At 42.1% G+C, this 25,980-nt stretch overlaps 1 protein-coding gene across 1 annotated transcript in view; it reads right to left on the bottom strand.

Annotated features, from left to right (window-relative positions):
• STPG1 (sperm tail PG-rich repeat containing 1) overlaps positions 1-25,980 on the bottom strand; it is a 144,756-nt gene that overhangs the window by 63,027 nt on the left and 55,749 nt on the right. The window contains exons 4-7 of the mRNA XM_063444564.1: positions 12,208-12,309; positions 7,352-7,531; positions 4,509-4,620; positions 908-1,073 (exon numbers count right to left, since the gene is read on the bottom strand). Coding sequence (XP_063300634.1) covers positions 908-1,073; positions 4,509-4,620; positions 7,352-7,531; positions 12,208-12,309 — 560 coding nt within the window. The remainder of the gene's footprint in view (positions 1-907; positions 1,074-4,508; positions 4,621-7,351; positions 7,532-12,207; positions 12,310-25,980) is intronic.

Below are 25,980 nucleotides of genomic sequence, written 5' to 3'. Positions count from 1 at the left end.
CTGAAAAAATCTACTCCTAAAGTGCTCATGGGGTGCTTAATAATCATTTTCCTTTAAAGTGAAGGGTGTATATCATATTTTATTTTTCTTGTCAATCGTTGTTTTATTGAGGCAATCAAATATACGGTACAGAAAAAAGAAATAAAGTCTCCGCAAATTTACATAGGTCCCACATCTAGTCAATGTATACAATGGCTGAAACACCTGGATAAATTAGCCTCACTTTTTGAATAAAAGCAAAGAAATACAACAGGCTAAACAGACTAAGCCTAACATCAGATGGGATCTAAATTTTTGCCATGCACAGTACCCAATACCAGGTGTATGGTGGGCGAGTATTAGATAGCAGGTTAAGAAAACCCCTTTGACTGTAGGAGTATTCATAAAAACAAGACAGACTGTTAATTAGTAACTATACATGGATGTAAGAGTATGTGTCTAGCTGGTTAAGAAGTCATACATGAATCACCTTATATATTTTATGTATGTTGTTGCGTGAACATTATTGTTTGCTATTTTGTGCAGTGTGGTCGTGCAGGAACGTGTAATTGGTTGCATTTACCGATTTATTTATTTATGGTTATTGGTCTGTGTTTAGATAACACAGTAATATTGCAACCTAGAGTGTGTAATGCAGATCAGCATATTATCTCTTATATCCAAATTAAATTATAGTCCATCTATATAGGAGTACCTTTCTAGTATATTGTATAACTAGATAATCCCTTCAGTTGTGCTACTTTTTATAATGAATGACCTGTGTTGTGCCTGCCAAGTTCTGTTTTCATTTTTTTGTATGTGCGGTGAAAAAGGTAGAAAATGGAACAAATGTGCAAGACTGACACACAAATATTTTTTTCAACAATCTTTTACATACTGTCAATGACATCCATATACATGTACTCACGGGAAGATTATTTTTTTTCCTACTTCCGGCACTCTATATGGATCATAGCTCGCAGGTCCTGGATTTTGTGTAACATTTAAAATGCCTCTATATGTATTAGATTTAAAGGATGATATTAACACCTTTGGAGCTTCTTTTGTTAGCGAATCATTTACATTATAGTGACCTGAAATAAAAGCATGTTTTATTTATTTTGGTATAAAATTATTTTTCAGAATGTGTGCATTATACAGGTGTTTACCATTGACTTAGAATTGCTGATAAAGCATAAGAACACAATTCAGATTTTGGCACGTTTCTGATAAAACAGGCTTCCCCAAACTCTGGCCCTCCAGATGTTGCTGAACTACAACTCCCATGATTCTATGAATGAAATAGATAGGCAGAGAATCATGGGAGTTGCAGTTCAGCAACATCTGGAGGGCTGGAGTTTGGGGAAGCCTCTGATAAAACATAGCAACACACGATACACTTCTACACACGATACACATGATTTTTTTACTCCTAAAAAACAATGAGAGTGATATTACAAATTTAAAAAGATCAGCAATTTGGTGAAGAACACTGATAAAGTAGTGATTGAGCTAGTTGCACTGTATCCTATTTGATATGTAGATTAGTCACTTTGACCAGTAATATAGCCAGAAAAGGTGAGATTAGGATACCTTTCTGTTGAATGGTAATCTTCACTGATGCTAGAAATTTTGTACACACTTTGATAAAGACCTGGAGGTCGAAACGCGTTAGTGTTGGACTTTTCATCATTTATGTTATTTTAGCTTATTTTATTCTTGTATTTTGTCCAGTAAAGTTTTGCATTTATCTTTACAATATTGGATATCCTGAATTACTTAAAGCTGGAGAGAAGCTATCCTGGTGGGGAGTCTGAAAGCCTGAATAAGCTTATTATTAATCTGCCATTGAAGCCAGAGCCAGCTCTATGTGGCTCTACATACTGTGAGTGACCCATTACCCTCCATTTACTTATGTTCCTTTTAAAACAGTATCACACTATGTATATGTTTTTATTGTAGGACATTCAGGAGGTGTTTTCATTCATCATACTAAGTATACCATATTTGGGTATATTTTCTCTGCACCCCCTTATACTTTTCTCTTTCACTGTGTTTTGAGGGCCGTTTAGTGATTTTAGGCACTGGGGGTAGTTGCTTAGTCTTGGTTAAGCACCAAATCAGCATTCCTTTGTTGTTTGAACACTATAGGGTTAAATATGTCTAATCAGGATCTACAGAATATTGAACAAAATGTTATATATGATTGGAAATCTGATCTTCTAAAATTCTTAGGGGTTGCATTCACGCCAAAGTACAAGCAAATTATATAAGGTTAATTACACTAAATTATATAAGGACATTAAAGGGAAACTCCAGTGCCAGAAAAACGATCCGTTTTTCTGGCACTGGAGGGTCCCTCTCTCTCCCACCCACCAATCCCCGGTTACTGAAGGGGTGAAAACCCCTTCAGTCACTTACCTGGGACAGCGGCGATGTCCCTCGCCGCTGTCTCCGCCTCCGCGACGCTCCTCCTAATGATTACGTCGGCCGGTGGGCGAGACTAATCTCGCTCACCGGCGGAGGAGACCTAATGCGCATGCGCGGAAATGCCGCGCATGCGCATTACGTCTCCCCATAGGAAAGCATTGAAAAATCATTTCAATGCTTTCCTATGGGGTTTTGAGCGACGCTGGAGGTCCTCACACAGCGTGAGGACGTCCAGCGACGCTCTAGCACAGGAAACCTGTGCTAGAACCCAGGAAGTGACCTCTAGTGGCTGTCTAATAGACAGCCACTAGAGGTGGAGTTAACCCTGCAATGTAAATATTGCAGTTTATGAAAAACTGCAATAATTACACTTGCAGGGTTAAGGGTAGTGGGAGTTGGCACCCAGACCACTCCAATGAGCAGAAGTGGTCTGGGTGCCTGGAGTGTCCCTTTAAGAACCTATTACTAGGGTGGAAGGGGAAATTCATCTCCTGGTCTGGGAGAATAGCGGCTATAAAGATGGTAATTATACCTAAATTTCAATATTTATCTCTACAGATCGCGGTTCCTTCTACTTATTTTAAGGAAGTACAGAAAATTGTAAACGCATAAATTTGGGGATACAAATGCCTGAGAATTGCAGCCTCTATATTATATAAATCATTTCAACAACTAGGAATGAGTGCACCCAATATTAGTTCTTTTATCAATGCCCAGACTAGCATTTGTTTACCACACTGGGCACAGATAGAATCGGACCAGATACAAAATTGCCAAGTAACGTCATTGATATGGCTGCCAAAAAAACGTAGGCCTAAATTGACCCAAATGCTATATTCAACGGTACTTACTGTACAAATGTAGGATTTATACAGACAGCCATACATTGTATGGGCCCCTTTCACCTGCTATGCCTATTTCAACACTTTCACTGATTATCCCCACATTCAATTATATTTTATGGGAGAAATATGGAGTTTCATTTCTATATCAGGTAATTCATGGCAAAGAGGTAGTAGATTTAAAAATTTTGAAAGAAAAATACAACCTCTCTAATATAGCATATTATTCATATTTAAAACTTCAGTCATGGATGCGTAGGCTTTTTTTGTATTAGACCCAAATAACAAATATGGGCAGCAATTGATGGACCTTGAACGAATGTGTATGGGGCTTAAAAACCAGGAAAAATTATTTCCTTGCTTTATGCCCACATGGTTAAGTCAACAGAGTTAATTTTACATAACTATATAGAGGATTGGCATAAAGATATAGGGGGAAACTCTTTCAGAAAGTCAGTGGGATCAAATCTCTAACATTATGTTCAGATCATATAGATCACTCAAGAAAAATGCTTTACAGATGGTATTGGGTACCGGTGAAGTTAGCTTGTGTAGATCCTAAAGTTCCTCATATATGATTGAGATATAGGCATTGGCACTATTTGGTGGGCTTGCCCTACACTAAGTAGTTTTTGGAAAGCAATTGCAGACCTTATTCCATCTTGTACTGGCATTACCCTTCCTTTTGAGCCAGATTGTTCTTTATTACATAATTTCCCTAATAGCCTCCCAAAAGAGGATCAATATCTTATTTATCATTTAATAATAAGTGCATTAAGAAATAAAGGTAAAGATTGATTAACTGGGAATATACCACAAATTGGTTAGCCCAGTGTTCTCAGCCTACCAGTACCATTCAAAGCTAACATTTCACTTGTTCAGTAACCGAACCTCAGCAGTAAGGCCAGGCAGCAGGTGCTGGGATTGTTCTAGTTTTATCAAACCACTTGAAAACAGTTTCAACAAACCAAGAAATGGTGCCTGAAGAAATAAGCTGTAATGTGTATAGTTAAAAAAATGCCCCTTCTAAAAAAGTAAAACATCTATTATTTGTATGCTAATCAGCATGCATTGGAATACTTTGTGCATCACAATAATGCTGGGGCCAAGTTCCAAGAAAATTATTTCAATTTGGCTCTGAGATGTGACAACCAGCCTCTAATCACAAGGCACATTGCAATGTTTTCTGGAAGTATAATACATACATATGACAAATAATAATATAGAATACATTTGCATATCTTCAATAAAACTTACAAGGAGAAGGTCCTTTCAGATGATTTAAGTTTGTGATTTCCCGTTTTGTTTTTGAGACAAAAGCAGCACGTGCTGACACATTGTTACTTGGGTGAGAGAAAGTGATAGATGCCTGGAAATAAAATGAATAGATGCATTTTTATTTAAAAAAGAAAACCACCATTGTGTTAATTACAGAGGGGATGTACACATGGGCATCCCTCGATTTTTCAGCTTGTTCTGCTATTTTTCGTGTGAGATTGAAAATACAGTGCAATACCGGCGCCGGCGCTGTGTATGGAGAGAAACAGGGATAGGAATCTACATCTTATCCCTGCTTCTCTCTCCTGACTGAGTCTGCAGGGGAGCAGCACAGAGTGCAGCCAGCAACTCCCAGCATGCAGAGAAAGTGAGGGATTGGGGGCAAGCTACAGATCAGTTAAGTGAGGCATGGAGGAGGCAGCCTATAGATCAGGGAAGTGAGGCATGGGGGGGCAGCCTATGGATCAGGGAAGTGAGGCATGGGGGTGGGCAACCTATAGATCAAGGAAGTGAGGCATGGGGGGGCAGCCTATAGATCAGGGAAGTAAGGCATGGGGGGGCAGCCTATAGATCAGGGAAGTGAGGCATGGGGGGCATCCTATAGATCAGGGAAGTGAGGCATGGGGGGCAGCCTATAGATCAGGGAAGTGAGGCATGGGGAGGGGGCAGCCTATAGATCAGGGAAGTAAGGGAGGGGGAGGGGAGAGAGAGCCTATAGATCAGGTACGTGAGGGATGGGGGGGAGACAGCCTATAGATCAGGTAAGTGAGGGATGGGGGGGAGACAGCCTATAGATCAGGTAAGTGAGGGATGGGGGGGAGACAGCCTATAGATCAGGTAAGTGAGGGATGGGGGGGAGACAGCCTATAGATCAGGTAAGTGAGGGATGGGGGGGAGACAGCCTATAGATCAGGTAAGTGAGGGATGGGGGGGAGACAGCCTATAGATCAGGTAAGTGAGGGATGGGGGGGAGACAGCCTATAGATCAGGTAAGTGAGGGATGGGGGGGAGACAGCCTATAGATCAGGTAAGTGAGGGATGGGGGGGAGACAGCCTATAGATCAGGTAAGTGAGGGATGGGGGGGAGACAGCCTATAGATCAGGTAAGTGAGGGATGGGGGGGAGACAGCCTATAGATCAGGTAAGTGAGGGATGGGGGGGAGACAGCCTATAGATCAGGTAAGTGAGGGATGGGGGGGAGACAGCCTACAGGAAGGTAAAGTAAGTGAAGGAGCAGAAAGGAGAAGGAACAGAAATAAGCAGGAAGGGACATCAAAGAGCAGAAAGGGGCAACAAGGAGCTGTTGCAGACTAGATGGGCCGAATGGTTCTTATCTGCTGTCACATTCTATGTTTCTATGTAAGGGAGAGCAAGGAGCACAAAGGTAAAGTAGGAGAAGGAGTACAAAGGAACAGAAATGAGCAGGAAGTGGCAGCAAGGAGCAGGAAGGGGCAGCAAGAAGCAGGAAGGGGGAGCAAGGAGCAGGAAGGGTCTGCCAGGAGAAATAAGGGTCAGCAAGAAGCAGGAAGGGTCAGCAAGGAGCTGGAAGGTAAAGCAGCACAAAGTAGAAGGAGAAGGAGCAGAAAGGGTCAGCAAGGAGCTGGAAAGGGCAGCAAGGAGAAGGAAGGGACAAAAGTAAAGAATGAGAAGGAACAGAAATGAGCAGGAAGGGACATCAAGGAGCAGAAAGGGTCAACAATGAGCTGGAAGGGGCAGAAGAAGGAGAGCAAACGTAAAGTAGTAGAAGGAGCAGAACTTAGCAGGAAGGGGCAGCAATGAGCAGGAAGGGCCTACAATAAGAAGGAATGGTCTGCAAGGAGCAGAAAGGGACAGAAGGAGCATAAAGGTAAAGGAGCAGAAAGAATCAGAAGGAGCACAAAGGTAAAGTAGGAGAAGGAGCAGAAAAGAGTAGCAAGTAGCAGAAAAGGACAGCAAGGAGCACAAAGGTTAAGTAGGAGAAGAAGCAGAAAGGCAAGGAGCAGAAATGGATCAGAAAGAGAAAGAAGCAGAAGGGCGCAAAATAAGCAGAAAGTAGCAGAAAGGTAAAGGAGCAGAAGGCGCCAAGGAGGAGAGTGTCAGAATACAGTGTCAGAAGAAAAAGAAGACAGTGTCAAATGAAGAAGAAAAGGAGATTGGAGCAGGAAGGACTAGTGAAGTGAACCCTCCATTTTATTCTGGACACCACATCATAAGGCTTTGGTACCTGGGCTTGGCAGGGAAACTTTGGACTTTCTCATCTCCCCAGGTAAAAACAAAAATCTATCAGTGTGAATGTGTTCACTTTTATTTACTGGGTGTCAGGAAGCACAGAGTGCTGCTAGGTAGGGGTGTTGCTGATTGGCTAGAGCAGTCAACTGGCACTCAAAGCCAATCAGTAGCTCCCCATTCATAAAAAAGGAAAACATTTTTATAAACCGGGAATTAGCGATTGGCTTAGAGCGTCAACTGACCAATCTAGCCAATCTGCAGCACCCATGCCTGACGTCAATCTGCACTTCCTGACACTCCTGTTTCAGAAGCCAAATACCACTGAGCTACCTGGAGATCTGGAGCTGGAGGAGGCTTTTTGGAGTTACCATTTGAGAGCGGTTTAACCCATGTCATTACAATTATGCCCCCCCTGGAAAAATTCCTGCGGACGCCCATGGATGTATAGCTCCCCTTGATATACATGCTCACTTTTACACTTCATTTTCCATTTCAAATGACGTAGAAAGGTGCAACCAAATTTTCTCTGTATCTTGTACTATTTTATCTTACATTTTAACTGCTATGGTAGCACATAACTGTAACACAAAAGAAGTGAACATCCTGATACTCACATCATACTGATTTGGAGCAGGGGTCTTATTTTTCGTATCTTCCACTTTATTAGCAATAGGCTGCTGAAACATGCTAGAGTTGCTCATGCTGAAGTCTTTCTTGGAAAACAATGCACTTTGTATTTGGTACATGTTAGGAGCTGGAGTGTGTTGGGACTTAAAACGAGAACTCCGAGATGCCTGGAAAGTATTATTACATTATTATAACAAAAGTGCAACTAATCCGGTAATGAGTATAAATTAGTGGCCCTAATCACCCATTGCATATGCAGCTCAATACACGATATTGAAGTGTTTCTCCAATAATATAATCCAGAGATCTTAAACTACCCTCCCACAGGCCATTTCTGCCTCGCTAGCTAACTTTTTACAGTCCACAGGTGCATGTGTGAAGCATCCAACAGCTCAAAAACCAGACTGCCCAGTCAGACACTGAGAAACTGGTAAGAGTTTATTAACTGAACTGCCATCTGTTTTTCCCCCAATGTAGTGTGGCTGAGGGTTCTTCTGAAAGTTTCGGTACATATGTGCAGGAATATGACAAAAAATCCCTACGCTCCTTCCACACACTGTTCGTCGAATCCTCAGTGATCGTACTTGTGTGTATATGTATTTGTATGCTTATGTGTGTATATGTGAGTGTGTGCCTAGATGTGTATCTGTGTGTATGACTGTGTGTGTATTGAAGTGTATATATCTGCGTGCTAGCCTGAGAGTTTGTACACGAGAGTGTGTGCATGTTTGCCACGAAATATCTGTGTCTGCTGGCTTAATGCACCATGTGTGGTGTGGGGATTATGCTGCCGTGGTGTGTGTATAGGAGTGTTTCTGGCAATGAGTATCTGTGAGTACACCGATTGAGTAAGCCCAGTGATCTGGGAGAAACGCGTCTCGACAAGGAGCCTTTTTTGGGACATTTTTTAATGATTGTTTATTATTATTATTATTGTTTATTATTTATTTTGTTTATTTATATGTGTTTTAATATACAATAAATCTATATTTTAGTCCTACCCCGGCTTCCTCCACTGCTGCTTTTTAAAGAACGGTGGTGCCCTCTTTACAGGCCCCCAAGCATTGTTACCCAGAGCCAGGTTCCATTGGCTCTGAGAAAGGTGAGCAGTAACTTGCACTTTATAGTTTAAGCATCTATTGACAGAACGTACTTCACCATAGTGGTTTTTATTCTTATCTTTTATCCTCTGAGGACACCCGTTGATACCAAGAAAGGGTAAAGTGCCACCAGACAGCACAGAAGCTGTTGTGATTTGAGCCTGTCCTTTTAGAGGCTCTAATCAATGTGAGTTTACACCTCATAGTTTCTGTTATATGGCACGTATATAACTCGGATTTATGCTATGTTGTGTCTCCATTTTTATCCCATATTTATGTTCGTCTCTCCTACCCTCCTACAATGTATCACCAGCTAAATCCCCTCCATCTGTGAAGGGACAACAGCACACTTTTTGAAACGTAGGACTCAATTTACTAACTCAGTTTGGTTTCACTACTGTTAGAAAACTTTCCAAATTATGTATCTAAAGTAGTCACCATTAAAGGACCACTATAGGCACCCAGACCACTTCAGCTTAATGAAGTGGTCTGGGTGCCTGGTCCAGCTAGGGTTAACCCTTTTTTTTTTTTTTATAAACATAGCAGTTTCAGAGAAACTACTATGTTTATACTGAGGGTTAATCCAGCCATTGTAAATGCTTTCCTATGAGACCGGCTGAATGCGCGCGCGGCTCCTGCCGCACATGCGCATTCAGCCGATGACGTCGTGAGGAAGGAGGAGAGGAGGAGGAGGAAAGCTCCCCGCCCGGCGCTGGAGAAAGGTAAGATTTTAACCCCTTCCTCTCTCCAGAGCCCGGCAGGAGTGGGTCCCTGAGGGTGGGGGCACCCTCAGGGCACTATAGTGCCAGGAAAACAAGTGTGTTTTCCTGGCACTATAGTGGTCCTTTAAAGTCTATAGGAATTTTTGTAGATAAATAATTTAGGAAGTTTTTCGAACAGTATAGAATCATTTTGAAAGCTTATTAAATCAACGCATTAATTTCTAAAGACACTTTTTACATTTTTAGCCTTCACACACTCATTCATTCAGGTCACACACTCATCCATTCATTATCACCACTACAATAGTATTAGGGTGGAGTGTCTGCTGGGGATCCTCACTTGTTTTTTTTTATTTTTAAATGGCTTTTAAGGGTGTGCTGGGAGGTCCTAACAAAGGTCCTTGCTAGGCTACTTCTGGCACCTGCAATGATGCAGCATATAATGTCACTATATGACTTTCCAGTGGCCGCACAGCGAGAAAATGCATATATTTGTGGTGGGATGCTCTCTTTTGGTTTTATTTTATTTTAGATTTAGAACATTTCCTCTTGCTTATTAGGTCAAACAATAAGACTGAGGAAATCACTTAACGCAAGATACAGCCTCGCTTTATTAGAAGCCACAGGTTCTTTATTTGCACTTTATAATTGTAAAAGTGATTTCTCGAAATTGTACATTTTAAATTTAAATCTCCCTTCTCATGTGGCAATATCATTGAAACCGCATTTTCCCTTAACAGTGGCCAGACTCCTCTATTACCTACCTAAGCATACAAGTACCAAAGTACATTGCCTCGTTGATGTTCCATTTTTTCATGATTTAGTTGGATCGCAATTTTAAAAATTAATATTTTGCCACAACTACTTTGTTTATTTCAGGCAATTTCAAGCATTATACCAAGTGTTAAGCCAATTTGTTTGGTCTGGTAGGTATCCAGGTTTGAGATACGAAACACTAGTTGTGAAAAAACTGGATAGTATCATGTGCCTTCCTCTTCTACCTCCAATAGTTGATTGGATGAGGAACACACTTGACGCTCTTTGTATATACATGAAGCAATGCTGCTCTGTGATGCCACTGAGTACCTTACCATGGATTCATTTAAAGGATTGTCTGCCATCCTACTGTTCTCAACCCTTTATTGGAGAGACCCTAAAGGTTTTTGATACCTAAATGAAGCACAAACTGTCTATTTAATCCTCTCCAGTGTATCAATTTTTCAATAGTGTAGCTTCTATTACAGATTACCCTGTACATAAGCACCTTTTAGGAGATTACTTGACATATCAGATCCCATCATCTACTGAAATCTTGTTCCTTACCCCCACTGAGGACATTTTTCCTTGACATACCCCAGCACAGTCAACTTGCTGAGTAGTATATACTCCAGCACATTATGTCTAATATACAGTATCCATAAATGTTGTGGTATACTAGGACAAAACGTAAAGACCTCTGAATGGCCCAGGAACAACCTACTGTTATATGACCTACCTACTGAGTCTACTTAAACCTCTCAATGGGAACAGGAATTAAACATATCAATCAATATGGACCAATGAGAAAAAAAAAAAATTTTATCCATAAAAGCCTGATCTCTTGAAACTATTATACCCAAGTACCTTCACTGCATATCCCACAACAACCCCAATATCTATTGACTTTGCAGAAGAAGACCTAGCATATATCCATATTTGGTGGAGGTGTCCTTGGCTGACTAACTTTTAGTAAAATGTTCAAACCATTGTCACTCACATTTCTAATCCAGGCATAAGACTGATCCCGGCTCTCATATTGCTGCACCATGCAGAACTACCAACTAAAGTTTATAAAAACTCTCTATCTCATCACTTACCTAATGCTTCCAAGACCCTTATGCTTGTCCACCCTAAATCAGTAGATGGCGGAGTAATGTTGAAGAAATTTGATCTCTGGAGCTACTAGTTGCTGCATTACTCCATGATATAACTATCAAGGTGGCCAGACTTTGGTTGAAGGTTCAAGATTTCTGCTTCTTGGGCTGACATCCGCACACAACATTATTGATGCACACAATATCTGTTTCTCTCTTTCATTGTGTCAACTGTTTCATTGAAACTATTTGGTTCACTAATGTATGAGTCGATATGAAAATTGCTTACTACATGTGCAGTTCCATCCTCTCTACTCATCCCCTGCTTTTTTTTTTTTACATTCTCCATTTCAGGAATATAAGGTAAATAATCTGTCTCCAGGATTTCTATTCATTTTATGTGATATGTACCGTGTACAATTCAGCTTTTGTCTCATGTGAATTTTGTTGTTCTGTCATTTTCTTTACTGATACATACCACTTTATTGCATATTGCAACTCATTCTTGACACTAACATAAGAAATGTCAAAAAAAATTATTAAGAATGTAACTAATAATGAATAGTTCTTGTTAAGACCTGCAGTGGTTATGGTACTGCGGTCTTCTATTCCTTTCCCAACAGCTGAGCAGAAGTGATTATAGCTACAACAGGGAGTAGAGGAATAGTAGAAATGAATGCAGCTTCCAAGACAATTCTCCCCAGCAGATAGAATATTCCCCAAACATGAGCCTAGACTTCATGAATGGTGTAACAGGAATGATCTTTATTGAAAATAGGCTGGCTTTTATGAGAAATCCTCCTGTAAGAGGACCTCCCACAGCAAACAAATACATTGACCAATCATTATACAGTTTTGCACTAATACACGCCTTCCCTCTGCCTGGGAGATATTCCCGCTGACTCCCCTCGTGCGAACAAGATGGCCGCCGTTTTCTTTTCCACGTGGCGTTCGGCTATACGAACAGCGGCCGCCCTGGGAACACTTAATCGACGGTTCTTTTGAACTTAATGAGCCAGGAGGGTGGTCGGTGTTCCGTAGTTTCAAACTACCGAACTAATATCCAATATTCATACAGTAAATGGAGGAAACAAACGAATACAGAAGAAAATGTCAAAATAAAGTCCATTTTCTTCACAGTTCTCTCATGCATAATCTCATCTCTTACCTTAGACGGAAAGCCTCCTGTCCCTTTCTTAGATAAGGATACACTATTAAGCTCTGCAGATTTGTGCCCAACATTGTAGTATCCAGGGCCTGGGTTTTCATTCTATCAAGAAAAAAAATTGTATTACAGAACTATGATTTAAAGACAGCAAGATTCAGACGTGTGGTATTGTACACAGCGATATGAACACTCAGGTTGAACTAATTTCTAAATTGTCATTTAGCAAGGAATTGACAGCACATACATTGTACTTAAAGGAACACTATAGTGTTAGGAGTACAAAACTCTACCCTTTTTTTCCCACTTACCTGATTCCAGTGCCGAGGTCCATTAGCCCTGGATCGTTCCTCTAATGAGATGAAGAGGTTTCGGTGCCTATAATGTCCCTTTAAAGTAATACCCAATCTTCATTATAATACTGGTAGGTTAAACATTTACATGGACAAAAACCAAATGCCTTTAAATTGCTACACTAACAATAGCATCCATAATTGCAAAAAGAAAAGTTAATTCATTTGTTTCTGTACATAAGAGAGTAAAAATGAAACCTAGAAGTTAAATATACATGCAAAAAGTAACTGCACTTCTATGTGCCCCTCAGTTAATGTAATGTGATGATAAAGGTTAATCACAATTATTACTGCAAAAATAACAACAGATATATTTTAACAAAAGCATTTCCATATCTAAAAAAAACCTGTCAATGATAAACTTGGGGGTGAGAGATAACTATAAGAAAAATTGGGCAGCACAGAAAAAAAAATGCTTTACCTAGCCTGCTGAAATGCAACCATTTTAATAAATTGCATTCTGTTATGGCCTGAAGTTTTTCATATGCACTGATCAATTACGTGTATTTCTCACTTGTACTGCCAATTGCCAAAACAGCTCTGATGGGTTGAGGCATGGACTCCACAAGACCTCTGAATGTGTCCTATGGTATCTGGCACTAAGACATTAGCAGTAGATCCTTTTAGTCCAGTAAGTTGCGAGATGGGGCCACCATGTATCGGATTTGTTCTTATACCACATCCCACAGTTGCTCAATTAAATTGAGATCTGGGGGATTTTGAGACCAAGACATCACCTTGAACTCTTTGTCATGTTCCTTAAACCATTCTTAAACTATTTTTGCAGTGTGCCAGAGTGCATTATCCTGCTGAAAGAGGTCACTGTCATTGGTGAATACCACTGTCATGAAGGGGTCTATGTGGTCTGCAACAATATCTAGGTAAATTGTATACAGTTACAGAATCATTATTAATATTTAGTGACATGGGCTAAACATTGGTTCAGCATCCTCAAGTGACAAGTGCAACTACAATTTTGACCATAGACCTAAAGTCAAAAGGGCTGCAATGTCTTCCCTTACAAAGTCTGAGACATTGTGTTCCATTGTGTCCCTGCTAAAGGGCATCATTACTACTTTTATATGTTTGTCTGGGTTTGAGTTCCAAAGTACTATACTATATCAAAATATTCCTGTGAGTTACCACAGCACACTCTGATACATTTTGCAGCGCTGTCCGGAAGGAGCAGTCTGCACCCACTTGTTGCCCCTGTTAAACAACTATCCACCCCACAATAGTCCCTATCATCATACTATAGCCAGTATATCCAACTACAGCCTCTGTCACTCCACTATACCCACAATCTACCCCACACCCTGACCTCCCACCACCCCACTATATACTTGAGTATAAGATGAGTTTTTCAGCACATTTTTTTGTGCTGAAAAAGCCGCACTCGTCTTATACTCGAGTCAGTTTCTGTATTATGGCAACTTACATTGCCATAATACAGACTAGGACCGCCGGGCTCATTATAAGCCCGGCGGTCCTGTTGGGGGCTGGGAGCAAGCTGTTACTTACCTTTACAGTAAGCTCCATTAAGCTCCCTTCTCCTCCGTGCCGTTCAGCTCCAGTGTAAGTCTCGCAAGAGCCACGGCCGGCAGAGCGTTGCCATGGGTTACCGTGGCAACGCTCCGCGTGGCACGCAGACCGCGAGATTTACACTGGAGCTGAACGGCACGGAGGAAAAGGGAGCTTAACGAAGCTGCTGTAAAGGTAAGTAACAGCTTGTTCCCAGCCCCTCCTGCACAGCCCATCCACTGACTCATGCCTGGGGGACCCCAGGGGACTTTGTTGCTTTGATCAGCATGCCAAGGTTTGTCCACCTGAAGTATTAAGCACACAGCTACTGTTCGTTTGATATTCACTTAATCGACTTGTTTAGCCTTTAATACTTATAAGTCATATAACTGTCATTACTTTTTTTATTTATTCCCCTGTTATTAATCCTTTGAATACACACTGGCATTTGAGGAAAACGTCAGAAGGAGCTCAGAAAGATCCCAGATAGTCTAGCACTCACCCAACAGTAAAGAGCAGCAGTTTAATACACACTTTAGGCTGCGCCGAAAATGCCTTTTAACTGTCACACACAGCACTCAGAATGTTTACGTACCTTTAGTATGTTACTAGCCTATGTTTCAAATGCCTCCTAGCCAAAACACTCACAGCATAAAGTATTTATGCATTATTTTGTAACCAGCTATTGCTATACTACAAATCATGTCAATACAGCTTACCTATACTAGCATAGCTGACCTAGCAGTATTAAACGTTGAGCATCTTTAATCTATTTTATTTTATCTAAATCTCACTCTGAAGAAATAACGGTTTAGTTAAGCTTGAAAAATATATAAAAATTGTGCGAATTATCATGCCACTGTATAACGTTTGAGAATCTTGAAATACGCCGTTGTGACGCCTAAAATAAAATTCTATTTAAAAAAAAATATATATTCAATTAATATAATTTTTTGGGGATCTAATTTTATTTAGAAAGTTACCAGTAGCTGCTGCATTTCCCACCCTAGGTTTATACTTGAGTCAATACGTTTTCCCAGTTTTTTTGGTTAAAATTAGGGGCCTCGACTTATATTCGGGTCGACTTATACTCGAGTATATACAGTACTTCTTGAAAACATAGAAGTAAAGTATGCATATGTGGATCTTCTGATGCTTGCTCCAAAGGACAAGTGTGTAATAGATTTGCCTTATAGGATTGAGCGAAACTGACATAGAATTGCCCAAAGTCCCCTGCAGCAGGGTTGTCAATACCACATTTATATGTTTATTTTTTATCAGCATAATTGGCCCAGGTAGTAGACACTGGACAGACCTGGAGTCTCTTCTTATAAGAGAGGACTTACCCCAGTTCTATATATGGGTACCCAAAGGTGATAGGATACTCCTCGGGAACTCCTGTCCTGCTTTATTGAGATCCATAGTCTTATTGTTTTTCCGGAATTAACAAACTTCTACCCCCCTCCTCTCCACTATGGACTTTTCAGTTTTATGCAACTACAATTTTGACCATAGACCTAAAGTCAAAAGGGCTGCAATGTCTTGAATCAATATATCTCTATGAGGAAAATTCAGTGTCTCCATGCAGAGGGTGGAGACACTGAATGGCAGTGCTGAACACTGTGCAGCACTGCCCCAGGAAGCACCTCTAGCAGCCATATAAGGAGTGGCCAGTGGAGGTATCCCTAGGCTGTAATCTAAACGCTGCCTTTTCGGCCAGACATTGTTTGTTTAAAAAAAGCCTGAAGGGAATCATAATACTCACCAGAACACATGCAATAAGCTGTTGTTGTTCTGGTGACTATAGTGTCCCTTTAATTTTAATGAAGTATTGCAATAGAGTGGCAGATTAAAGATATCCTTAACTACTGGCTTTTTTATACAAGTTGCATTTCAATTTATTATGTGTTAATGGTTCCTTTTTTTACTCACCCCAACTGACTCATATCTCCTCCAGGGCAATTCTGCAAAGAAAACAGGGAGGGATAGGAAACAAAACAAAACTCAAACTCGCCTTATATACTGCACATTGACAGTTTAAGCTTTTAATGAAACTTTGATTCACGTCATTGAGGAGGAGTTTTAATGGTATGTATGAGCTGGAAGAGAAAACATATGTGTGTTTAAGGCAGGCTTAATTTATGGTCACAAAATGCCATAGCACTACATGCTCTGAGCAAATACCTCTTATCTGAAAGAAACACTAATAAGGATTAAGGGTTGAATGTTACCAATATTCTGGAATGCACAGTTCTGCTGACTCCCAGAACTATGTGTAGTTTAGTTACTGGGAGGGGAAAGGGTTATTCACAGCTCAGCATCTGGTTCCAGCTCTTGGAGGATTCAGCAGGGAAAGTCCTTGTAAGGACTTTTCCCAGTACTTAGTGTCGTCCAGTCCCTAGGAGGAAATAGAGCTATTCCCCTACCCTGTCCCAGGACGGAGAAGCTCCAGGGGGAACCCCAGTCAAGCCACGGTGACTGGGGCAGAAGCTCTGAGGTTTCCCCGGTTTTAGCTAGGAAGTGATCCTTGGCGGAGGTACGCAGGCAGGGTACAGGGAGCTCCGCTACAGTTATTATAGTGTCTAGGCTGCCCCTTCAAAGACAAAAGATAGCGGATAATATGTATTGAGAAAGACCAAGTTTAAAGTGTAATTCTGATGTGTGAGATTTTAATACAGCACAACCTTTTTTATTATGAGGCTATTTATTTTGATGCAATTAATTTTTTTTTACTATGATGCACAAGCATACTTAAAAGACATAGTTCACATGTACCATCCAAGCGATAACACCACCTACTCAAAAATAGTTCTATAATAATATAAGCAGGTGAATAGTCTATAATTACATAAAACATACAAAGTGTAACTTTAGCAAGTGTTGATAATGTAGTAGAAACAGCTTAGGGCTTAAAACTATTGCATAAAGAAAACTTAGAAGGCCAATGTCAGGTATAGTCAGAGGGTGTAGCCTCACCAATAAAATGACAGTGGGTTGCACAGAAAAACTGATTGATGAACCAGTCTTTTAAAACTTTCAAAAAAAACGCTTGCCGGTCATATTTCGATAAAGTATTATTTATTTTACGGATAAGAACGCCTGCTTAACCCGTGAAAGGCAGAGGCCATTGTGCACGTTCTAATCAAAACAAAATCAAGACTAAAACCTGGAATTTTACTATATTTATGTACAACCATAATTCACTTCTTTCATATTAGGTACACCTACACTTATTATATATCAGGAATGAGAATTACTTTCATAATAGCATACCATTTGCAAAAGTAGACATCCCAAGGTAATGCAAATGGGGTATGTCCAGTCTTTTTGTAGTGAGAATTTTGTAGTGAGAGAAACTCCCTTTCTCAAGTCTAAAGCATTTCTGAGCTCAGAATACACACACACACACACACACACATATATATATTTCCTGGCCATATCCATGGCAGCGCAACATTGGGTAGCTCCTCCCTATCCCCATTGGACAGGAATAATAATTAAGCCGTATAAGTACCACCTCCTGCCCCTCCTTCCCCAGTCTTTTTTTCCTGTCCTATCCCTAGGACATGTCGGTCTTTTCAGACTGCAAAATTTTCTTTTATGGCTTACCTGAGGATTAGTTCCTCTAGCCCCTGGGGAGTTCACCCTCTCTCCCCTGGGAAGTCTCCAGTATACGGTCCTGTGCAAAGGTGTCCCCCTGGAGAGAACCCCTTTAATGACCGGGGTTTTTTTCCTTCCAATTTCCCAGTGGTAACATGGGAAGGAACATGGAATTTGGCTGGGTTCCGGTTTGGTATTTCCCCACCAGGATCAAGGTAATATGGTTTGGTTTTTACCTGCTGGTTTTTGCTTCCAGGAGTGGTTTGGTTTTCCGGCTCTTTTTTTCTGTTAAGTTTGCTGTGGAAGCATTCTGGGTTCCCATGGTTCCCTGCACGGCGTTCGGGAGTTTCCTGTGCGCCTGCGCGGTGTTCAGGGTTCTCCTGGGCGCCTGCGCGGTTTTCGGGGACTCTGGGACGCATGCGCAGCATTCGGTACTTTCTGGCGTTCGCGTGGCTTCATTCGCATAAACGCGCGAACGCCATTGCACGTATTAGCGCGTTCGTGCGCTAAATCTGTTCATTTGATTTCTAATTAGGCCGTTCGCGCGTCTTTTCGGTCATTTGCGCATGCGCGATGACGTCAGACGCCCTTTTAAAGCGCCAGGCCTCCTTCTTCGGTCAGTTTGAATTTTCAGCTTCCTGGAGAGTTTCTGGCACCGTTGAGATCTAGGGATTGTTGGTTCTTCGTCTTTTCAGGTTCCTTTTCTTCTAAAGTAAGTTTTTTTCCCATTTTTTGTTTGGTTTCTTGTAGTTTTTCTTCTTGGTTTTAGTTTCGCTGTTCCATCTATTATTTATAGATGGATTCGCGCTCAAGATCCAGGGAATCGGATTCTTCTCATCATAATAGGTCACAATCTAAGCGATATAGGTAAGCCATCCTTTTTGGAAAAAATTTATATTGATATTATAAATAAATAAAAGAGTGGTAATGTACTAATGTTCACGTTTGGTGTATTGCAGTGATAAAAGTACAAAGACTTCAGGATCGTCCAAAGGGAAGTCGCTCAAAGGGACGCTGTGTATATCCTGTGATAACAGAGCCATAGAAGGGAAACGTCTGTTCAAATTGTCTCTCAGCAGCTGCTGGACCTTCTCAGTCAACACCGGACTTTAGGCAGCTTATCAAGCATGCAGTTGCCCAGGGCATCAGAGAGGTTGGTAAGACCCACAAGCGACCAAGATATTCTGAGCCGTCAGATTGGTCTCCTGATAACTCAGAGGATGAGTTTATGGATACAGCTTTGCTGAGAGACTTGGCTTTTTCCTCGGAGGAGGATGCTATGCCGGATCCTGACTTCCTTGTACCTGCGGAGGTGGATCATTTGATTGCTCGGGTCAGAGAAACCCTTGCCTTGAAAGTACCCTCAGAGGAGGAACCCTCTACATCTAACCGCTATTTCTCAGATCTTAGAAGGAAAAGAGCGGCTTTCCCTGTGCATACCACTATTAGTGACCTTATTAAAGAAGAATGGTCCAGGTCTGATAGGAGATCATCTGCAAAAGGGAAGTTCTCCAGATTATACCCGTTTGATTCCAAAGATGCTGAAACATGGGATCTTTCACCCAAAGTTGATGCTGCTGTGGTTAGGCTAGCCAAGCGCACTACCCTGCCAGTGGATGATGCAGGCTCCTTCAGGGATCCAATGGATCGTAAGATGGAATACTACCTGTCTAAATCCTATGTGGCCTCAGGCACAAGTCTCCACCCTGCCGTTGCTCTCACGTCTGTTTCAAGAGCTATGAAGGTTTGGCTGCAGGAGCTGGAGGGGGACATCAGGAGTGGCAGAAGCCGTTCCTCTATTATTGATGCCCTGAAGGATATGCGTCTAGCGATTGATTTCTCTTCGGAGGCCGCAGTGGATCTGGTGAGAAACCTTGCTAGAAATATGTCCTTCTCGGTTTCCTCCAGGCGGGCACTTTGGCTCAGATCTTGGGCGGCCGATGCTTCCTCCAAGAATAGTTTGTGTTCTCTGCCATTTCACGGGAATATGTTATTTGGCAAGAATTTGGATGAATGCATTAAGAGGGCTGCTGAAGGAAATAAAGCCTTTCTACCCCAAGAGAGGAAGTATAAAGGATCCTTTCGTGCCCGGAAAGAGTACCATTCCTTTCGTGACAGTAGGTCCTACAAGCCTGGTAGGGAATATTCCAGATTTCAACCTGGGAGAGGAGCCCCTTCTGGAAACAGAGGAGGCAGGTCACGCGGTTCATCTTCCTCTAAAAATCCGAGGAATCTATGACTAAGTACTGCCCAAAACCGAAGGTGTCGGGGCTTGTCTTCTCCAGTATCTTCCGAGATGGACCGATTCCACAAGCGACGTTTGGGTGCTGGATATTATTCGAAGAGGTTACCTGCTAGAATTCTTCAAGCATCCTCCCAACAGGTCCTTTCACCTCACGAAGTGGCCAGGAGACAAGGAAAAGTGCATGGCCCTACAAAACTTCATCCTTTCCCTGCAGAAGGAGAAGGTCATCATCAAAGTGCCAGCAGGCGAAAGAACTCAAGGGTTTTACTCCCACATCTTCTTAACAAGGAAAGCCTCAGGGGGATGGAGACCCATTCTGGATCTACACAGACTGAACAAGCATCTGCACATTCGAAGATTCAAAATGGAATCCCTGCAGTCTATAATAAAGGTTGTGTCGCCCAACCAATGGATGCTGTCTATAGATCTGTTAGACGCATATTTTCACGTACCCATTGCCCAAATCCATCAGAAGTTTCTGAGGTTTGCTGTAGAAAAAGGTCATTTCCAGTTCAGGGCCCTCCCCTTTGGACTGAGCACAGCCCCAAGAACGTTTACAAAGGTCCTGATTGTTCTCATCGCAGAACTCAGAAAGCAGAACATTGCTATTTACCATTATTTGGACGACGTCTTGATCTTAGGAAACAACGTAGATTCTGTGACATCCCAGGCTATTACCAGCATTCAGTTTCTGCAAGCTCACGGCTGGAAGATCAACACCAAGAAGAGCCACCTCCACCCAACGCAATCTATGGTTTACTTAGGTGCCCAATTCGACACTCTGAAGGGTACTGTCCAGCTCTCATCAGCAAGAATACTGAAACTCAGGAGATTATTGAGAAGAATGCTGAAATCCTCGGTTGCCCCTGCAAAGGCTATAATGAGCCTCCTTGGTTCCATGTCCTCCACAATAGGTCTGACCAGATGGGCTCAGTGGAGAATGAGACCGTTCCAAGCCAACTTCCTGATTCAATTCTCATCCGGGAACCTGTTCCAGCCCATCAAGCTTCCCCTGAATGTACGCCATTCTCTGATCTGGTGGCTAAAGAGAAAACACCTATCCAAAGGTTTTCCATTAGGGGACATCGCATGGAGAACTGTGACAACGGATGCCAGCCAGTGGGGTTGGGGCGCTCATTATCTCCACGACTTTGCACAGGAAGAATGGAATTTCAGGACAAGCAATGTCCATTCCAATCTGCTAGAACTTCTGGCTGTCCTCAAAGCTTTGAAGCGCTTCTCGATCCATCTCAAGGGTCATTGGGTAAAGATAAGGACGGACAACTCCACCGTAGTATCCTATGTCAATCACCAAGGGGGTACCAGGAGCTGCAAGATGATGGAAATAATGAATCGCCTGATGTGGTGGGTTCAGAGAAACCTGGCGGGCATTACAGCCATCCATCTCCCAGGGAAACGGAATCAACTGGCAGATTTCCTCAGCAGATCCAGAATAGATCCAGGGGAATGGTGCCTATCTCACAGGGTATTCCGCATGATTGTGGGCAAGTGGGGTCTCCCTCAAGTAGACCTTCTAGCCACTCGGACCAACAGGAAGGTAGCCCTTTTCTTCACGAAAAATGAGGACCACCTGGCACTGGGAAGAGATGCCTTATCAAGCCCCTGGAGGTTCAGAATGGGCTATGCGTTCCCCCCGTTTCCACTAATTCTACCGCTCCTGAGGAAGTTCAAAATGGAGCAGGTGTCTCTCATCCTGATTGCGCCTTATTGGCCTTGGAGACCTTGGTTTCCTCTGCTTCTGAGTCTTTCGGTGGAACCTCCTCTCCCACTCCCCAAAGATGCGGATCTTCTGTTCCAGGGTCCTGTAAGGCATCCAGACCCTGTCTCTCTCAACCTCATGGCTTGGAAACTGAAAGGAACCGGCTTTTGAACAGAGGATTCTCCCAGGCCGTTATTGATACTATGCTGAGGGCTCGTAAGCATTCCACTTCAGCCACTTATTATAGCGTGTGGGAGGTTTTCTCCGACTGGGCCCTTCAAAGAAATGTGGATGTTCAAGATCCCTCCTCCTCTAATATTTTGGATTTCCTGCAATCTGGCCTTGCGAAAGGGTTGAGCTATAACACTCTCAAGGTACACGTTTCAGCCTTGTCCGCTCTAACCAGTCATAGATGGGCATTGGACTCAGATGTCATCAGATTCATCAAAGGTGTCCTTCAGATAAAACCTCCTATTAAACCATTTGTCCCATCCTGGAATCTCCCTCTGGTTCTGGATGCCATGAAGCTGAATCCGTTTGAGCCATTTGATTCAGTTTCCCTACAGGTTCTCTCTATTAAGACTGCCTTGCTGGTTGCCCTAGCTTCTGGCAGGAGAGTTTCTGAGCTCAATGCTCTATCCATCAAAGAGCCTTTTACTATCTTTCACAAGGACAGAGTGGTCCTCCGTACGGTTCCTGTATTTCGACCTAAAGTCACCTCCTCCTTTCACATCAATGAGGATATTGTTCTTCCGTCTCTGAAGTCGGACTCCCATGAATTGGGGAATTCTGCTGACCTGTCCTCTCTGGATCTAGTGAGATGCCTCCGGATGTATATTGATAGGACTTCTGCTTGGCGTTCTTCTGACAGTCTTTTCGTCCTTCATAGCGGCTGTAAAAAGGGCTCACAAGCTCCTAAATCTGCCATTAGCAGATGGATAGTAGCGGCTATCATTCTGGCTTATCAGTCCGCCGGATATCCGGTCCCTGTGGGTCTTAAGGCCCATTCCACTAGGGCTCTCTCATCTTCCTGGGCAGCCGCAGCTAATGTCTCTCCTGAACTCATTTGTAAAGCAGCTACATGGTCTTCCTCTAACACTTTCATTAGGAGCTACCAAATTGATGTCAGAGCAGGGTTGTCTGATCAATTTGCTAAGTCAGTCCTGTCTGTATCCAATACCTGATTTCTGTGTCTTTCACTTGTTGTGGTGTTAATACACTTTGCATTGAAAAATTTGTTGAGTCTGTGTCTCTTTCCCTCCCTGGTTTATTGCTTGGGTATTACCCAATGTTGTGCTGCCATGGATATGGAAATGGAAAATTTATTCATACTTACCGTAATTTTCTTTTCCTGGTTATATGCCATGGCAGCACAAGGGTCCCACCCGGGGCTATTGCTGGAACACGTGACTGGGGAAGGAGGGGCAGGAGGTGGTACTTATACGGCTTAATTATTATTCCTGTCCAATGGGGATAGGGAGGAGCTACCCAATGCTGTGCTGCCATGGCATATAACCAGGAAAAGAAAATTACGGTAAGTATGAATACATTTTCCATTATATATATATATATATATATATATATATATATATGTATGTATGTATGTATGTATGTATGTGTGTATGTATGTATGTGTGTGTGTGTATATATATATATATATATATATAGTTAATACACTGCTAAACACAAATACACACCAGTCAAGCCATAAGACTTGCTTTTCCCACAGAAATCTCACTTTAACAGTGCTCTCACTACTGCAAGGGATTCTGGGCAGGCGTATGAAAATGAGCTCAACAAAGAACCACAGTTTTGCCTTATGATTCCACTTTATACATGGATTCCTTGGAGTATGTGTCTGTTATATACAACGGCTTTGAAACAGAACTTTGGAAGGGGAGACCTTACTTCAGTTGGAGGGGATTTTCATCCACACTTTTGTCCCCATCGCAATGTATGTGTATGTGTATGTGTATATATATATATATATATATATATATATATATAAAATGAAAAATCTTGCACACCACCAAAACTACTTTCTTGCCTGGTGCTTGTCCAGCCAAAATACAAAAGAATAACCAGGATAGCACTCACAGGACTTTAAACGTAAGACTAACTTTTATACCCTATAACCTTCCTTTGAAAATAACATCAATGTTTCAGCTTGATCCCCTCAAGCTTTCATTAGGATGAAGAGAGTCCCAGGCATGGACTGTAACGTTGATGATGATGCTCCGTTTTTAATGGATCTTCAATAAAATATTGCTTAAATACTGCAAGACCAGGATTGCAAGTCTCTCCGTTGATACACTATTTTTATTGGCCCAAGGCTTTTGGCAATTAGCACTGTGAATTATTCAGCTTGTGTGCAAGGCACTTTGGGAATATATTAGAAGGCGGAGCCTGAAGTTGAGGGAGGGGTTAGCCAGCTATTTAAACTCAGGTCCCCTACACCACAGTATATATAGAAAACAGTGAAAAAAGGGAAAATATTGAAAATATGCTCAAAATCACCAAGTGTGAATCACTCCAAATCACACAAAATACATAAAATAACAATAAACAAGCAATATGGTGAGAGCAAATTGAATAAACCAAATGTGGAAAATATATAGGATATAAAAAACATGCAGTTTTACCATAAGTCTGTGGACATCCTAAAAATATAAAATACAGAACATAGTATAGCCTGCATATAATAGATGATTTAAGTAGATAAAAAATCTCCCACTCACGTGGTGCTGAGCCGTTTAGAAGTGGCTCAGACTATAAGCGCCTTTTCCAAACAATTTGGAGACCATAATGCTGGAACCAAGATCAAGATGCTCACTGTAAAGTTGCTACTTCCCCTTGGCTTAGATAAACGCCAGGTAGAAGGTAGATACAAGAACAAATATCTTTATTGGTCACAGGACCAATTAGCGGTCACTCATGACTCTGCCTATCCCCCATTATTGTTGCAGTATCTGTTAAACACCCCCCACTGTCTCTGGTAGTGGCCTAGGATCCTCACCCTACTCACTTAAAGGGATATTTTATTTATGTCCTATGAATCTCATACCCACCATGGTAGGGTCAGGATTCTAACGACTATGTCCTCAGGTTACCTACTCATAGTCCAGCCTCAAGAACAACCACCCCTATTATACAGGCGTATTTCATTCACAGTAAGTCAAGCCAAATTCCACTTCCAACTTGCCTCCCACCATAATTTTCCCTTTAGGTTCTCCAGTATCTCATTCTTCTGGCAAGGAAACCTCATTCTACCCCATGAAAGGTACGTTTACCCACTTTGCTACTACCCATCACCCGTCCCATTAGCGGATCGGGTATGTCAACTGGCGGTCTGGTTCCTGGCTATGCCAGTAACTAGCCTCATCATTATCAATTCCTTCCTACATTGAGATTTTCACACACCATTTCCACACTGGTCTGGTCACACTCCCGTTCAGTATTCACGAGTGTCAGAACCTTCAGTCTGCATTAATAGACCCCGCAACACAATCTCGTTGCTTAAGAAGGTATTTGACAACCCATATTTATTACCCACCCCTAGCCTCAACTCATTGATTTCCTCTAAGGAATTCTCCCAGCACTATGGCAAAGGGGATGACCGGAGCTTGGGTGGGCAAGACAGACATTTCCAACGCCTCCAAGCTTCTACCTATTTAGCCATCCCGAGGGCATGTTTGTGGCATTTTATGGAGGGATTGTCATTACTTTCCCACACGTTTAACTTTTGAAGCAATGAGTAACCCAAGCTGTTTGTCTTATTTGCTAACACACTATGTTGGCCACTACTCAATATTAGCAAATGTCTTGCAGTCACCCGTTATCTTAGATGACTTCCTCACGATAGAACACTCCACTCTGGTTAGTATTCACAAGGCAATGGCACTTTTCATCACTATGGGTTCCACTTTCACAATCTGATCTTAGGCATTCATCTTGACACTATGACGCTACAGAACATGTCCACCTACAGAGAAGGTACAGCGCAACGGAGTCCGTGGAACCTTTTCTTGCGAAGAGCACATGTACCGGGGGGGGGGGGATCTACAGTCCTTACTGGGCACGTTGAACTTCGCTATGATAATTATTCCTCAGGGCCGCACATTTATTTCCTGACCGCTGTGTCTTCTTTCCACTGACAGTTGCAATTTGGCACTAGTTGTGCTTAATAAAGCAGACCTACACATATGGCTCAGGTTCATATCACACTGGAATAGAAGGCCAGGTTTCCCGCCATTTCTCAACATTCCCCAGTTACATGGACCAATGCGGCCGCACACACTGGTTTCACAGCCATTTTGGTGACTTTTGTTTCTGAGATT

Source organism: Pelobates fuscus, chromosome 1 (assembly GCF_036172605.1).
Source record: "Pelobates fuscus isolate aPelFus1 chromosome 1, aPelFus1.pri, whole genome shotgun sequence".
In the NCBI taxonomy this organism is placed as follows: domain Eukaryota; kingdom Metazoa; phylum Chordata; class Amphibia; order Anura; family Pelobatidae; genus Pelobates; species Pelobates fuscus.
This window is presented reverse-complemented; position numbering and strand designations above follow the sequence as displayed.